Below are 16,334 nucleotides of genomic sequence, written 5' to 3'. Positions count from 1 at the left end.
CAAAATTTCTGCCGATATAAATACCCTGACAGCTTGCTGAGATAGGTGATTTTAAGTAGCCCTATAACATTTAAAAATATTATGTGTGCGCTGTTCCTTAATCTGTATTAGACATACAGTAGGAGTAGTCCAGGGTCCTACATAAAGTATTTGTCTGAATTTCCTGGTGACAGTGAGTCCCATCACACTTTGTACTTCCTCACTTTTTACTCTGAAAAGCTATCTTTCTGGTTGGAACTTTTTACTAACTAGCATCAAGGCCGTTTTTCACACTTAGGAAACCGTATCGCATTGGGCTCATACAAATTCAAGTTCGGTTTCACTTCCAAACACCAAAGAATTGTACTATTGCTTTGTTTGCATTGTTGTGTTTTCTTTGTATTATAAAAAACAAAACAAAACAGGGTTGTTCACTTAAATGTGAATTCAAAGTGAATTTCAAATTTAAGGTAAAAATACCTGGACTGGTAAAATCTGCTATGCTTTTTGTTGAGCTACTCTGACCTTAAATTTGGAATTCACTTTAATTTCTCACTTTTGTAAATAACCCTAAACATGTTTTTATTTCCACTAGAACTTTTATAATATTCAATTTCTGTAGGATTGGCCCCACGATTTCATTAAGTGGTCTTTTTTATCATGACATCATTAGTGTTAATGACATCATGCTCTCCCAATTGCAGACCATCTCAGCACAGTCACTTCTCACTCGGAAGCTGTTCTTTGATAGTAGGCTTTATCGCGGAGCTTGGTGATATCACATTGATATGGATCTTGAGAATATTAAGCGAACCATTGGGGATCTGCCAAGGGTAACAGGGGCAAGCAATTTGTACTTTCCTAAAGCAGAAAATTAAATACTGCTGCTCCAGAAAAGTTTATGAATCAATTTGTTTTTGGGCCTGAGAAAGAAAGAGAGATGGTGTAAAGATTACTGTAGCAAATTAATGTTATATTCATGGTTTTCAAACAATGTGTCATGGTATATTGCTGTGCTGGGAAGTACTTCCAAGTATGCCACTGCCATAGCAGTCCAATGTGGGCCGATTTGGCCAATCACAGAAAGTCCATTGATTGCCGACTACACACGGACCATACTTTTTCCATGGCTGGAAGAAGAAGCTGACACATGGATGTACTGACTAGCTTTTGGCTCAGTACTGAGATAGTCATAGCTCCTGCTTTACTGCCAATGGCTGGCAACCTCGGGATGAGAATCTCAGATCTAGGACAGGATTAAAGTGTTTTCAATAAATCTTAAATCACCACAATGTGATAAGAATCTCATTTTTTATATGTAACTAAAGGGACCTTTGACAGATGATGATATAGTCAATATTTTATTGAAATTTATGGTAATGGATGGACAGTTGCGGTTCTTTGTTTCCACTTCCTTCTTATTTTAGACAGGCCGCTGACACAGCTCTGCAGCAATCCTGCCCTGCGCTCCGATGGCCGCGAGGAGTGGATGGAAGCTGCTGCTTCTCTCTCTGTGCTGCGGTCAGTGTTGGAGAAGCGGCAGCGCAGAGCTCGTAACGTCTGTCTCAGACGGGATCCCCTCTGTCTCTGTTTGTTTCCCTCATTCTCAACTTTGTCGCTGTCGTTTAAGTCACTCAGGTGTTCTACTATGTTCTCATTGGATGCTTCCTTCTCACTCTGAGCTGGAGTGTCAGGTTCTATATCCTCCATATTATCCTCATAGGTTTCTTCAACTTTGATTGTTTCATCTTGAGCCGGCTACCCGTGAAACAAAAACAAAGTGTCAGAATGTATTCATTTAAAGGGAAACGATAGTGTTAGTGTTACATTGTATATATAATGATATCTCTATATACAGAGGAATATAAAATAGAAAGCTGCTAAGAATGTATTTAGTAAAATAGAATATTATACCTTTTCCTGCTTTATGTCTATGTTTATGTTATAACTATGATTATGAATAGTGATCCCCATCCTATATGCTGGAGGGGAACATATAATGCTTAGCCAGAATAATCTTCACGCCAATGACATGTCTCTAGCACCCAGGGATCTGCATTTTTGGCCACCCATGATAATTGTATTAAAGAAATCCCCCTACACGCAAATGCTTTTATTGGCCCATCAATAATAATTGGCCAGAGTCTATTTATTGAACATATTAAAATAAAAAGCCTTAGTACTTACACAGGTATGCACAAAGTTACAGAGTTAAGGTCATGCTAAAATTAAAGATTGTTTTTGAGCCAAATGTTTAAAGGGACACTATAGGCACCCAGAACACTTCATCTCTGAGGGACATTGGTGCTGGATTCAGGTAAATGGGATGGGATGGGGGATGGGGGGTGGGGGGGGGGGGGGGGAGTAATGCACATTTTAAACCTATAGTGCCAGGGAAACAGGGAAACAAGTTTGTTTTCCTGACACTATAGGATCCCTTTAAAAGTATAAAAGTATTTTTTTGTTTGTTTTATTTTTTACTATGATTCACAATGCAATATACACTCACCTGACATTTGCAGACCTCCATGTCCTGAAGGCAGGATTCTACACTGTAAAAAGCGAGAAGGACAGAGAGATGTAATTATATGGAAAGGAAAAATGTAATGTAGAAAAAAGGAAATGAAATACATTCAATGAAATGAAAAAGTGGAAAGTTGTCGTTGGATGGGAACAATCGACAAGGAAAAGAAATAAAACAGTTTTAGAGTTGATTTGACATCTTACCTGGGTTCCCTTTAGCACTTCTCCCTACCTCCACTACAGCTCTCTGTCAAACTGTCTCCTGCAACTGTCACAAATTACCTACTAAGCCCTCAATTAATACTTTTCTAACAACCTACTTCGTACCCCTACTTTTACCCTTTGTGTCACTATAACCCACTCCCTCTAGAACGTAAGCTCATGGAGCAGGGCCCTCCACCCCTCTGTTCCTGTACATCCAGTTGTCTGGTTACAATTACATGTCTGTTAGTCCACCCATTGTACAGCGCTACGGAATCTGATGGCGCTATATAAATACAAAATTAAAAATAGAATGCTACCATTGATACTATGTATTTTATGTCTATGTCTTTTAACTATAGTAAATTTGGCCACCTCTAGTCCACTCCCGGTCCATTCCAGGTTTGTTTCTCTCTCCTTTGAAGTATCAACGCTCACAAGAGGCAGAAAAAAACTTTCTATACTATTTATGAATTTAATTAATCCTCCTACTCCCACATTGATACCAACTTTCCCACCATTTCCAAGCAAGCTTTCCAGTGAACGAAGAAAATTACTTACTATGGACTCTGTGAGAAGTGCTTGAGATGAACCATGGTGATGAAAGGATGGCTGAGAAGGTTTATGGGAGTTATCCTCTTCTCTGGTTCTAGGGTAAGCATCTCCTTTATGAGATCAACACACTGCCACATGTCTCCCATCTCCACCATTATCCCACCTATCTCTGGCTCTGACTGTATATTTTTCTAAAGAGAAAGAAGACATGTATTAGAAGATCATTTTTTGTGAGGTTTATAATCATAACAATATCTAAAATTACAATTGTTATCAGTGATTGATTCTCATTGCTCTCTACCTCCTAACTTCTATAGTGTTCGGTAAATTACCATCAAGCCAACGGCAACACTGCTTGGGATTCTAGACAGATCATTAAATTGAACAAAGAAAAGAGTTACTTGCACACTATCCCAAATCCCTATGCACATTTAAATAACTGGAGGTTTTTATTATCTCTGGTGGCCACTTGAGTGTAAGCTCACCTGCCATGTCAAGGCAAACCTAACACGTGAGTCCCACACTAACAGTTCACCTTGCTTCTTTCAGCTTTAAAAAGGTAAATTAGCTTCTTTCCAAATTAAAAAGGTACATTTAAAAAATCAGAATCAAAAAGGAAAAGGGTAACTTCATTAAATTGCTGCAAAACTGTAGTACATATAAGCAGAGGTGATTAAAGTTTTAAAATGTGTTTATCTCAAGGTGCACAATGTTTTAAGGCCCAGAGGAGGCGGGCTGAAAGCTAGCCGGATAGGAGGCATGTGTGGGTGTGGTGGGTGTAACAAATGGGGGTGTCATTTAGGTAAAGGAGTTGGGTGGGGTCATATAAATAACGGCCATTTTGTCCCCTTACCTCAGCCATCTTAAAACTAACGGCGAGGTAACAATTTCCCTCCCTCCCTCCCCTTTTCTCTTGTGTTGTTATCTTTTGTGTGTTATTAATTTCTTTTCTTGTCACAGCCGGCGGGTATGGTCCTTGCCGAACCAATGGGGAAAAGGAGTACAGTGGAAGAAGGAATGCTGGGTCGGGTCCCTCCCCTAACCTCGGAAAATGTTTGGGTATTTGGGCGTGCCCTCTGTGCCAGGAAAGGTGGCCAGGGGTTGGCATGTGGAATTGGAAGACCAAGGTGAAGGCCAGGTATCTTAGACAAGGGGGGAGGGCAGATGCCCCGGTGGGGGGTGTACCCTAGAGGGATTATGGTACGGTTGGCAAGGACGAGTTTGAGTTAAACCAGGATCATATCTAAAAAATTATTTATGGTTGGTTCAAATAAATATGCTTGTTAATTTATAAATAAAAGCTGTGGCCTGTTTATACCACATATATGTTTCTTAGTTTTGATTGGGGGGAAGGGAATGGGTTGGGGGATATAATGGGTAGCACCACACAATAACCACTACCTACACACATGGACTCCCCGTATAAACCATGCACATACACTTTTTGCCATCACTCTTGTTGCTCCTCACAACTAACATTAAGCACAAAGAGATTGCTCTGCTGTCTTGTCTGTGCTTGACCAACCAAGCAGTTTTAAAGTATCCAAAATATTGTAGAGAATATTACATGGGTGAAGGAAAGATGCCGTGTAACATTCTATTTTAGATTAGTAGGAGAGCCCCAGGAATACAGTACCTTTGCCAAGTCATCAAGACAACTGAAGATATTTGTCCTTCTTTCTATCGGTTTAATACCAGTCTCCCATTCGTATCGGTCTTTAATCTAGAGAAGAGGACAAAAAGGATTTTTGATTAGTTTCTGGAAGGAGAAAATCATTCACTGTGGCATTCTCCAGTGTCCCAATGAGATTCCTGATAATGTAGGTACGGAACCATTAAATGTCCTGCCATTTACTTACTAAGTAGCTTTCCTCAGAGTCACACAGTTATTATTTTTTTTATTACCATGTTGTAGTTAAATAAATAAAATAAATTAAATAGGAATATTGCTTTAACTGCATCATGGTAGATCATGAGCTGGGACATATTGTAGGATTTATTTATTCCCTTGTCTTGAATTTTATTTTATATAAATGAGGTTAAGCATGGTAAGGTTAAGGTGTCACCTTCAATCTCCATAAAGAATGCTGGTAATATCTGTGTCTTCTAAAGAAAAGATGGGTCTTTGTTGCCCTGTTGAGCATGTTTTCATCAGGTAAACCCTGGGTCTCTGTGATGTAGCGTATCTGCAGGAAGGAAGCAAGAGGTTCATGTACCGTAAGATACCCATAATCACCAGCTTCTATGCTGTCTGAATAACTGGATTTTCATAACTGATCGATACCTAACATTATCCTTTTCTTTGCCAGAGGGATACTCATTTGGCATTTTTTTCCAGCTCTGTTAAAATACAAATATTATCAACTTTAAAATCTGGAGTATAATTAATAACCATATCCCAACATACAGGCTGACCTCAGTTGGGTTGGAGAACTCTTCTAAATTTGCACTTTTGCCTAAATTTAGCAATTTTGTATCTTTAAAGGGACTCTCGAGTGCTAGCAAAACAAACCATTTTCCTGGCACTGCAGGTCCCCTCTCCCTCCCACCCCCTATCCCAGGTTGCTGAAGGGGTTAAAACCGATGTCCCTCGGCACTGGTTCAGGGTCTGCCCACACTCCTCCCCCGCCGACGTCATCCGGCAGGGGAGAACTGTTGCACATGCGCGGCCGGCAATGGTTTCCTATGGGTATTTCAGCGAAAAATCTGTGCTGTAAACCCGGAAGTGCCCTCTAGTGGCTGTCTAGTAGACAGCCACTAGAGGAGGGTTTAACCCTGCAAGGTAAATATTGCAGTTTATGAAAACTGCAATATTTACAGTTGCAGGGTTAAGGGTAGTGGGAGTTGGCACCCAGACCACTCCAATGGGCAGAAGTGGTCTGGGTGCCTGGAGTGTCCCTTTAATTCACTACAATTCCCTGTTTAGTGAATAAACCTATTTAAGTTTAATTGAAAATTGACCATTTTGTTTAGGGATGCACCGAAATAAAAATTCTGGTCCGAAACCGAAAATTAAGGATGCCCTTGGCCGAAAACCGAAACCAAAAAATGACTTTTTTCTTTAGTGAATAACCATGTATATTTCAACAGGATATGCAACTAGTAAATATGAGATTTATTATTTTATTTTTTGATAACCTGACTGCATTTGGTCCTTAGTAAATAGCAAACTGAGAAGTGAATGACAAGAATGACACTAAATTTGCCAAGCTTACTTTTGCTTACTAGGATATATATTTATTATCCCTTTATCTAATGATTTATTTGTGCTATTTAGATCCCAAATCACTTTAAATTGCATTAAATGGTGATGATTTTCTATTAAATTTATTTAATCCCTGTTAATCTGTGTACATGACAGATACCATATCATACATTCAGTACACACTGTGAGAAGGAGCACACTGTCCGGCCAGCTGATGGGGGATTGAAGGGGAATACTGATACTGATTAATAATAAACCCCCAGGAAGTGGCAGAATATAATAAGTTTAGTTATGAGCTGTCTAGCCAGCAGTTCACATATCCGGATTAGCCCCAGACCAGGCTGCGGGTGTGGTATGGCTCCCGGTGACTTCCTGTCATAGTAACTCACCTGTACAGTGCCCAGCTCCACCAGCACCACCTACAGCCACAGGCTGTCCCACTGCTCACACGTCACTTATTGGTAGAAAGTAGCAGAGCGACGGTGCGCGGCCCTGTCACAGACATGTGACCCGGCTGCAAAATGGCAGTGCCCACTAGCAGAGCGCAGGACTCAGATAGCGGCAGTGATGATTTCCAGCAGTTCTGGGAGGCGGCTTGGGAGCCACCGATTGTGGGAATTGACATGGTTTTAATCTAGGTGTGCGGTGGTTTAAATGTTACGGCACAGTCTGCAGCTCACACCCTGCAGAGCTGCAGACTGTACTGACTCTCTCCCCGGGCAGACAGGAGGGGCCTTGCACCCGGCGGCACACAGGGCAAGCAGCAGGGTCCCCTCCCAATGTGGGGTACTGAGGACCTGAACCTGACAAGACACACTGCCCACATTTTTGGCAGCTTTGACCCATTTTCTATCGAAAATTTTGGCAGCCGAAATTTCGGTGCATCCCTAATTCCGTTTAACATTGCACATCTGTCTGTACATGTCACAAACTTACCAGTGCCTAGCACCCACAACCGCTCTCCTCTTCGAGCCACGCGGGCAGAAGGCACCGCATAGCCGCATTACTGTAGTTCCTCAGGCCGGACGGCCCGAATAGAAATGACTCACCTCCCTGCAGCCCCTATAAATAAAACTATTTGCCATGACGTCACGCCCTTAAAGGGACCAGTATTTCTGTATTCCTGACCTTGGTTTACTTTGACCTTGTTTCTTGCTGTACTACTACGTTAAGTCTGGCCATTCTAAGGCTCGGTAATATGTCATTTGGATTCACCTTTTGTGTGTTTCCACTCTCCTGCGTGTTGGGGTAAGACTTCCATGACAGTACAATGAAATAAAACAGCTACACAATAACTTTCTATCGGAATTCATTGTGGATTCCTGATTGAGACCTTAACATACAATAAGACTCCCATGACAGTACAATGAAATAAAACAGCTACACAGTAACTTTCTATCTGAATTCATTGTGGATTCCTGATTGAGACCTTAACATACAATTAGACATAAATATATTTTGGCTTTGCACTCACCTGATCATACTCAGATGCTCCAGGATATAAAGTGCATCCTGTGAAGAGCTCCGCCACAATGCACCCCAAAGACCACATGTCAATAGCCTCACAGAATGGATATCCCAATATAATTTCTGGAGACCTGCAATTTACAATAGAGGGAGATATAAGAAGGATAGGCCTTGGGAAAGCTGTATAAAACATGCCCACTGTAAGTGCACTGAGTGACTGTGTAGAGATAAACTCCTCCAGAATCCATAAACTGGTTCACTAATGTTGCTAAATATAACGTAAAAACTGTTGGACAGAAAAATGAACCCGATCTGATTAACATTATTCTTTAAACTAATTTAATAAACTGACTAGCTTAATTGAAATGTAAATTATACGTAATGAATGTCTCTTACCTATAATATCTTGCTTGTATATAACGCGAACACCGAGCCTCGGACACATGTAATGCACACCCAAAGTCTATCACCTTGACTTTTAATGGGTGCGTGAAATTGTCCACCAGCATGATGTTGTCTGGCTTTAAGTCTGAATGGATTATTCCCATTCTCTTGAGCTTTGCCAGTGCAGTGCCCACCTGTGCCACGACAGGGCGGATCATTTTCACAGGAAACGAGCCACCAATTGATACCATGTAGTCAAAGAGACTCATATCTAGCATCTCAAACACAAGGCAGATGATATTGTTGTACAGGAAAAACTCAAAGGTTTTGACGACATTGAATTCGTCTGGGCGTTCTTTGTTCAGCTGGGTCAGGATGTTTATCTCAGCTTGTGCATCTTTAGCGACATACTGGCGTCTCTTTAACATTTTGATGGCCACTTTCTCGCTGGTTCCTTTTTTCACACATTTTACAACCTGCCCAAAGGTGCCACTGCCCAAGAGTTCTTGTACTTCATAATCGTTAGTCTCGGAATACAGGACTTCATGTTCCTCTAATTTACTGCGGAAAAAACAGGAAACAGGTTAATTTGAACCCAATGCTACAGTCACAGTTTCAGTCACAGTATAAAACCATCTAAATCAAGCTTGGCAGGCTAATAATGTGATGATTTGTTCTTAAAGCTCAATATTTAAATTTGTGCAACACCTTGCATTTCTGAAATTTCATTAGTTCTGTCTGTTAATTTCAATATCCTCTCAGTCCCTAAAGGGGTCCGTATGCAAATTCCCTCCTATTTAAACGTTAATGTGGTCCTTTCACTTTCATACCTTTTAGTGTAATTAAAAGCGTTTATTAAAGTTGGCAATTGTTTTAGAGAAATAAGGGATATGAAGTAGAGACTATTTCACATCAGCGGTGTTGAGATCGTAATCTGTGGGGTAAAACCATAATGATTAACTACAATCTATTGTAGTTATGCCAATCAAATTCCACCAGTGGAGGTGCAACTGAATGGAGAGTAGTTTTTCAGTTAGTAAATTAGCATTAATATACAGAAGAAAGTTCTGATAGCAACCAACAAGTGCCCCAAGGTTATAATGTCAAGGGTCATAATATAAGTAGTGGACATTGAATTGAAAATAAACTTTGCGAAGTATCACTCAGTAATATTAACCTGTAGAACTGGATGCACGTGTAAACAAGCACACATTCATGAGCTGTCATTTTGTTATTGTCTGTCCTTTAAATTAATTGTATCTAGTTGTGACGAAGTGCCCTTCGCCACTTTGTCCTGGAGAGGCCTGGTTGCCTGCCTCCTCCCCTGCGAGTATGGCCCTGGACTGTATTGCCCTGTAAAACTTACATTTGGGTGTGGCGAAACCGACCTCGCCAAGTGTCCTTGGAGGGGGCTGATTGCCCGCCTCTTGCCTTTGGACTATGGACCAGACTTTATGGGAATGTGTTAACGCAGATAGCTATGCCATGGAGCCCATTCGTGTAGTTAAAGACTTCGGCTCCATGGCGGTTGAGCTGTGTGGGTGGGATCTGCACGCTATTCGGTAGTTTTGTGCGCTCAGATCCCAGCTATCTGGGGATATGTGAAATGTCTGTGTGTTATGTGTAAAAGGGGACTTTATGTATTTTAAAGTGTTTTATGTCTTTTTGCAACCATGTGCTCAATGGAGTCTGTCTCTGTACTGGGAGGTAATTGGATTACTTCTCCATTGTGTCTCCAGGAGAGAAGACTCTGTAAAACCGGTCTAAACTGGAAAGCCATGCTGACAGGGGTTTTAAAAGATACTTTACTAACTTTTGTACCCCTGGTCTGATTCATGCCATTTTTTAATATGTTGTTCCCCTGAATGGATTGATTGTGGATATGTATTTTTATGTGAATGTGATGTATGGTTTTAAAGTTACAGAGTATGTGTGGAAACTGTATTTTTACTGTATGTAATAATTATGTTAATTGCTTATCTGAGGGGAGGGGATGTGTGGGTTGTACTGTTACTTGATTGGTTGTTTTATGCCTCCCCCTGGGTGTGTCCTGTATGTGCACAACTGTAATAAAAAGCAGGCTGGGTGTTCCAGACCAGAGACCTCTTCTGACCCTCAATACGTAGCCTTGTCTCGTTATTGGAGGGAACTGCTATATCACACTGGGGATTGCTATGCTCTGCATATTCCCCTGAGCTTAATCACTTAGCTCTTTTAAGAGCCTGTTCCGGATACGCTCTCCTGGAGGAGAGGTCTTCTCCACACGGTCCTGGAGGACAGAATGCGATCCAGGGTGGAAGGAAGACGGCGAGGCTCTAGTTAAGCTACGGCGGTTGTGGAGCCTGCAGTGGTTGTGGTGTCGTCTGCAGTGCTTGGAGTCCTCTGTAAGCGCTAGGAGCATCCATCAACGGAGGGTACTCGGTCGGAGTACACGGAGCTCCGTTACACTAGTTTTTAAGAACTTGCTTTCTAACAATATTACTACATTAGCTATATATAAAATAAACTATTTTAATATAAACCTACTGCAAGTCACTGTGTTGCTCCTCGGGTTCAGACATTTTGGAGTGTTCCTCCATTTTAAATACTGCTTGTTTTTTAAATTGATCCAATCACTGGAATAACTGTTAATCACTGCTTACTCAGCTCTGGATATAACAGATAATGAACCCCAGATACATCATAACTTTACATCATAATCCCACTTTGCAATTGTTTGTCTGCTCTATTGCTAGGTAACATCAGCTGTGAGGTAGATTTGAATGTTCATGCATGGTTTGCTGGTTTCAAGCATTGAGAGGTTCTGATGAGCCAATAATACCCCGATATGAACATGTATTATATAACATAGTGCACAGAGATATATTTGTGCATATACTGAGACATTACGTGCACCGGCTATACATTTGACTTCTTAAATTTGCAATGACAAATATAGGGAGAAACATGAAACACACAAGTACAAATAAAAAATAAATATCTTTGAAATCAAAGCTGTCTTCTGAGTGGCTGCTCCTTTGAAAGTAAAAAGTACAGCTAGAAGTGAAATTATTGTCAGTGAACACAATATAGATAAATGATGTTAAACCAGGCCCGGACTGGCCATAGTGCATACTGGGCAAATGCCCGGTGCGCCGCGATGGCCGTGGGGCCGAGGCCGGCAGGGGAGATTACAAGATCTCCCCAGCCGGGCGCTGCAGGGCCAGCGCTACCCGAGGGCCAGCCCTGCTGTGTGCCTCCATGGGCCGGTGGGGATCTCCCTCACCGGCCCAGAGGCAGTTACAGGCGGCCGCTTGCTGGGGTGTGAGGGAGGGAGGCAGGAGAGAGGACCAGCGGATCTCTAGCCAGCAGGTCCGCCGGGTCCTCTCGCGGGATTCTGAGCGTTGCCGTGGTTACCGCGGCAACGCTCAGATCTCGCGAGAGTGAACTCTCACCACTGGACCACCAGGGAAGGATGGCAGAACGGCACCCCCCCCAGGCAGAACGGCTCCCCCCCTCCCCTGGGTATAACCTTTTTTTTTATTATTAATAAAAAAATATTTAAATAAAAAATACATTCACACACACACACACAGCACCCCCAGACACACACAGCACCCTCAGACACACTCAGCACCCAAACACACACAGCCCCCCCAGACAGACACAGCACCCCCAGACACACACACAGCACCCCCAGACACACACAGCACCCAGACACACACAGCGCACCCACACACACAGCACCCCCAGACACACACAGCACCCAAACACACACAGCACCCCCAGACACACACAGCACCCCCAGACACACACAGCACCCAGACACACACAGCACCCCAAACACACACAGCACCCAGACACACACAGCACCCCCAGACACACACAGCACCCAGACACACACAGCACCCTCAGACACACATCACCCCCAGACACACACAGCACCCTCACTCACACACAGCACCCTCAGACAGACAGCACCCTCGCTCACACACACAGCACACTCCCACACATATACAGCACACACACACACATATATATATATATATATATATATATAATATATAAAATAACCCTCAGTGAGTTAACAGACAAAGAAAATTAGAAACCTAGAATGTGACGGCAGATAAAAACACCCTCACACACAGCACCCCTCTTATATACACACACACTGCGCCCCTCACACATACAAAACATCCAAATAAATAAATATCTATCTATATATATATATATATGTACACACACACTACAGCACCCCTCACACTGCACCACTAAACACATTACGCTCCAGATACACGCTAGATCCCTTACCCTATATGTACTCTTAATCCTCTACACACACACACACACACACACAAAATCTCCTATACACACTCTGGGTCCTTTACACAGTAGATCTCCCACACACACACACTGCACCACCTACACACACACTACGTTCCTTGTCAGCCAACACATACAACATTCTCTAAACACACCCTCTCTACAACCCCTACACACAGTACGTCACCTACACACACACACTACAGCCCGTATGCACACACTCGCTACATCCCCTATAACACTATGCCCCCTATACACACACTCTCTTCAGCCCCTAGCCACACATATTCCACCACAAACACAAATGAAATCGACCTATTTACACAATACCACACCACACTCTACACACATGCAATCCCTCAAGCAGGCTCCGAACATATGCACCATACACTTTCCTGGCCATTTTGTCCACTGGTATCCCACTTGTGGAGACACCAGAGACAATTTAAAAGCAAACACAGCGCAAGCATGTTATTAAATTTGCTTGCGCTGCGCAGAACAAATTCAGGGCCTTTTTCTAATGCCAGAGCTCTTCACGGGGCTCTGCGCATTGAACCAACATGCTCACTTTGAGAGGGGGCGTGCTTGTCATTAGTGATGACAAAACACACCCTCTCTGGCCCCGCCCCCTTCTTAGGGGGCCGCTCTGATTGAAAAATGCCCAGACCTAATTTTTTTCCCTGCCCTGTATTGAACCATTGATTGTCTGTACCCTGTCTCTGTAAAATGCTCACTTCCTGGAGCAGTATAGTTATAAGAAGGCATGGTTCTAATTTACATATAATCTTCATATTTTAATGAAATTAAAGCGTTTCCTCCAAACTCACCTTTAATCAATTCTGTTTCCAAAAGTCGCCTAACTGATGCTGGACGTCTTTATGCTGTGCATGAGAACATCACCGTCTGCTAAATCCCCATAGGAAAGAATTGATACAATGTTTTCCTATGGGGAAGCCTAATGCAAGCGCCAAGGGATTCAAGTAAGTGCTGAGTGGGTGTAGGGGAGGGGGTGGGGGCACTAATGGGAACTATAGTGCAAGTATAACAGCTATTTTTTAGATTTTATTAATATTACATTAGCTTAGCAGCTGAACCAGACGGAGGCTCTATTGATGGGCTCCTTATCTAATTACATAATATACAGTTTTTTTACACTGTTACAGCACCCAAAACAGGGAATTCTGCCCTGCAACCTATCATGGGTTGCAATACAAAGAAGCAGAAATTAGACAAGCCCAGACCGGGCATAAATATTGAAGATCTTCTCCAGCAGGTGCATGGTGTGCATGGGCCCAAGATGGCAGCCAACCTTGATGACTTCTCAGACTCCTCAGAGGAGTTGTTGCTGGGTAAGGGGAACGCTGACTTACCACCTCCTCCACAGAGACAGACAGTCCCACAGAGTGTGGATTCTATGCCTATGACAGCTGCGACTCTGAAGGAGCTGCTTAGTGACCTCTACAAGACTATTAAGACAGATGTGGCATCACTCTGCATAGACTTAACAGGCCTTGCAAGTCGCTTGGGATCGGTAAAGGTCACATTATTATTATTATTATTATGATATTTATATAGCGCCATCAAATTCCGAAGCACTTTACAATGGGTGGACGAACAGACATGTAGTTGTAACCAGACAAGTTGGACACACAGGAACAGAGGGGTTGAGGGCCCTGCTCAATGAGCTTACATGCTAGAGGGAGTGGGGTAAAATGACACAAAAAGGTAAGGATAGTATTAGACTAGTGACAGTTGCAGAAGAGGAATCAGTCAGGAGCTATTAACAGTTTAATTGATAGGCTTTTATGAAGAAGTGGGTTTTTAAGGAGTGGAGACTGGGTGAGCATCTAACGGAGGAGGGAAGCGAGTTCCACAGGAACGGTGCAGCCCTCGAGAAATCTTGAAGGCGAGCATCAGAGGTGGGAGTACAGACAGAAGTCTTCAGCAGATCGTAAGGGCCTAGATGGGACATACTTGTGTATAAGGGAGGATAGATAGGTGGGAGCAGCATTATGTAGAGATTTGAAAGCAAGAACCAGAATTTTAAATTGAGCTCTATATTTTATAGGAAGCCCACATCAGAGAAATACACTCAGAAAATTGTAACGCTTAACCAAGAGGCGCCATAATAACCTCAAGATAAGAGGCATATTGGAAGAAATTCCAATGACTGAGCTCCTACACATACTGATGGGGTCCTTGCTGGCAGTTAAACAAGCCAAAAGCACCACTTTTGATTGGCTCGTCAGGTTCCCGAAACCCCAGAGGGCACTGGATGTCGCACCCAGAGATCTAGTGGTGCGTTTTCACAACAGTAGAGATAAGGCGGAAGTCAGGGCTGAGTCTAAAGGTGGGGGGTGCTTAGGGGAGCCCTGTCACACGTGGCCAACTGTCCAGCTTAGGGTGCCCCCAAAGTGGCGCTAATTCAGGAAGGCAGAGCAGGCACGAGCTTACCTGAATGGTAGGTGCCTATTCTGCCGATATTTGCCTGGGGGGGTTGGAGGAGAAGAGGGAGGCAGCTTGCCGCAGTGAGGGAGTGTCGATCAGTGAGTGTGTGTATGTCAGTGAGTGTGTGTGTGTGTGTGTCTGTCAGTGTGTGTGTGTGTCTGTCTGTCAGTGAATGTGTATCAGGGAGTGTGTGTGTCTGTCTATCAGTAAGTGTGTGTGTCTGTCAGTGTGTGTGTGTGCTGGTTTGTGTGTCTGTCAGTGAATGTGTGTGTGTGCTGTAGTATTGTGTGTCTGTCATTGACTGTGTGTGTCAATGAGTATGCATGTCAGTGAATATGTATGTGTGTCTGTCTGTCAGTGAGTATGTGTGCCTGTCTGTCAGTAAGTGTGTGTGCCTGTCAGTGTGTGTGTGTGCTGGTTTGTGTGTCTGTCAGTGACTGTGTGTGTGCTGTAGTATTGTGTGTCTGTCAGTGACTGTGTGTGTCAATGAGTATGCATGTCAGTGAATATGTATGTGTGTCTGTCTGTCAGTGAGTATGTGTGCCTGTCTGTCAGTAAGTGTGTGTGCCTGTCAGTGTGTGTGTGTGCTGGTTTGTGTGTCTGTCAGTGACTGTGTGTGTGCTGTAGTATTGTGTGTCTGTCAGTGACTGTGTGTGTCAATGAGTATGCATGTCAGTGAATATGTATGTGTCTGTCTGTCAGTAAGTGTGTGTGTATCTGTCAGTGTATGTGTGTCTGTCACTGAGTATGTGTGTGTCTGTCAGTGTGACTCTCTCAGTGAGAGTGTGTGACTGTCAGTGATTGTATCAAAAAACAGAATACCCTGCACTTAGGTCCTGCACATATGCTCCGGCCTTCCACCAAGGGGGCGCTCTGTGTGTAGCACTTATTTTGGTGAGGTGGTGAACCCACGAGTAAATTCTGCTTCTATATCCTGGAGTGCTGCCTGTGTTTTCCTTCTTTGTCAGTGAGTGTATGTCTGATTAGAAAATCGGTGGGGCTTATAGATAGAGAGGTGAAGTTGTTGCCGTATAAACATGCATGTCTAGACATTTGCAAAGGGGAGGGGTAAGATTACCATGCCCACATGGAGGTGCCAAAAAATGTTTGCACCTAGGCATCTGTGACCCTAGGATTGACACTGGCAGCAGTGCCGGCAGCTTTCAAAGGACTTCTCCATACTCATTTGAAGACCTCTTCGGAAACACCCTGCAATGGAGTAGATCCCTACAATCATTCATAATGCTGCGCATGGACTGCAAGTTCTGCT

General features: G+C 43.1%; 1 protein-coding gene across 1 annotated transcript; it reads right to left on the bottom strand.

The window, feature by feature from the left end:
• Nucleotides 1–1,323: 1,323 nt before the first annotated feature.
• On the bottom strand, nucleotides 1,324–10,875 carry LOC134582943 (homeodomain-interacting protein kinase 2-like). The gene is made up of 8 exons (XM_063439696.1): nucleotides 10,841–10,875; nucleotides 8,327–8,875; nucleotides 7,938–8,061; nucleotides 5,325–5,444; nucleotides 4,895–4,981; nucleotides 3,265–3,449; nucleotides 2,489–2,531; nucleotides 1,324–1,737 (listed from the first exon to the last, which is right to left on the bottom strand). The coding sequence occupies exons 1-8, from the start codon at nucleotides 10,873–10,875 to the stop codon at nucleotides 1,351–1,353; spliced, it is 1,530 nt and encodes a 509-aa protein (XP_063295766.1). The 3' UTR covers nucleotides 1,324–1,350.
• Nucleotides 10,876–16,334: the final 5,459 nt, after the last annotated feature.

The sequence above is a fragment of the Pelobates fuscus genome, chromosome 1, assembly GCF_036172605.1.
Source record: "Pelobates fuscus isolate aPelFus1 chromosome 1, aPelFus1.pri, whole genome shotgun sequence".
NCBI lineage: Eukaryota > Metazoa > Chordata > Amphibia > Anura > Pelobatidae > Pelobates > Pelobates fuscus.
Note: the sequence above shows the minus strand (reverse complement) of the source record. Positions and strands in the feature narration are given on the sequence as shown.

Coding starts and splice junctions, on each gene's coding strand:
- LOC134582943 (XM_063439696.1), bottom strand. CDS start 10,875: ATGTCTGAACCCGAGGAGCAACACAGTGACTTGCA. Junction 2,532..3,264: donor CACTTCTCACAGAGTCCATA/GTAAGTAATTTT, acceptor CGCTTTTTACAG/TGTAGAATCCTGCCTTCAGG. Junction 1,738..2,488: donor TGGAGGTCTGCAAATGTCAG/GTGAGTGTATAT, acceptor TTTCACGGGTAG/CCGGCTCAAGATGAAACAAT.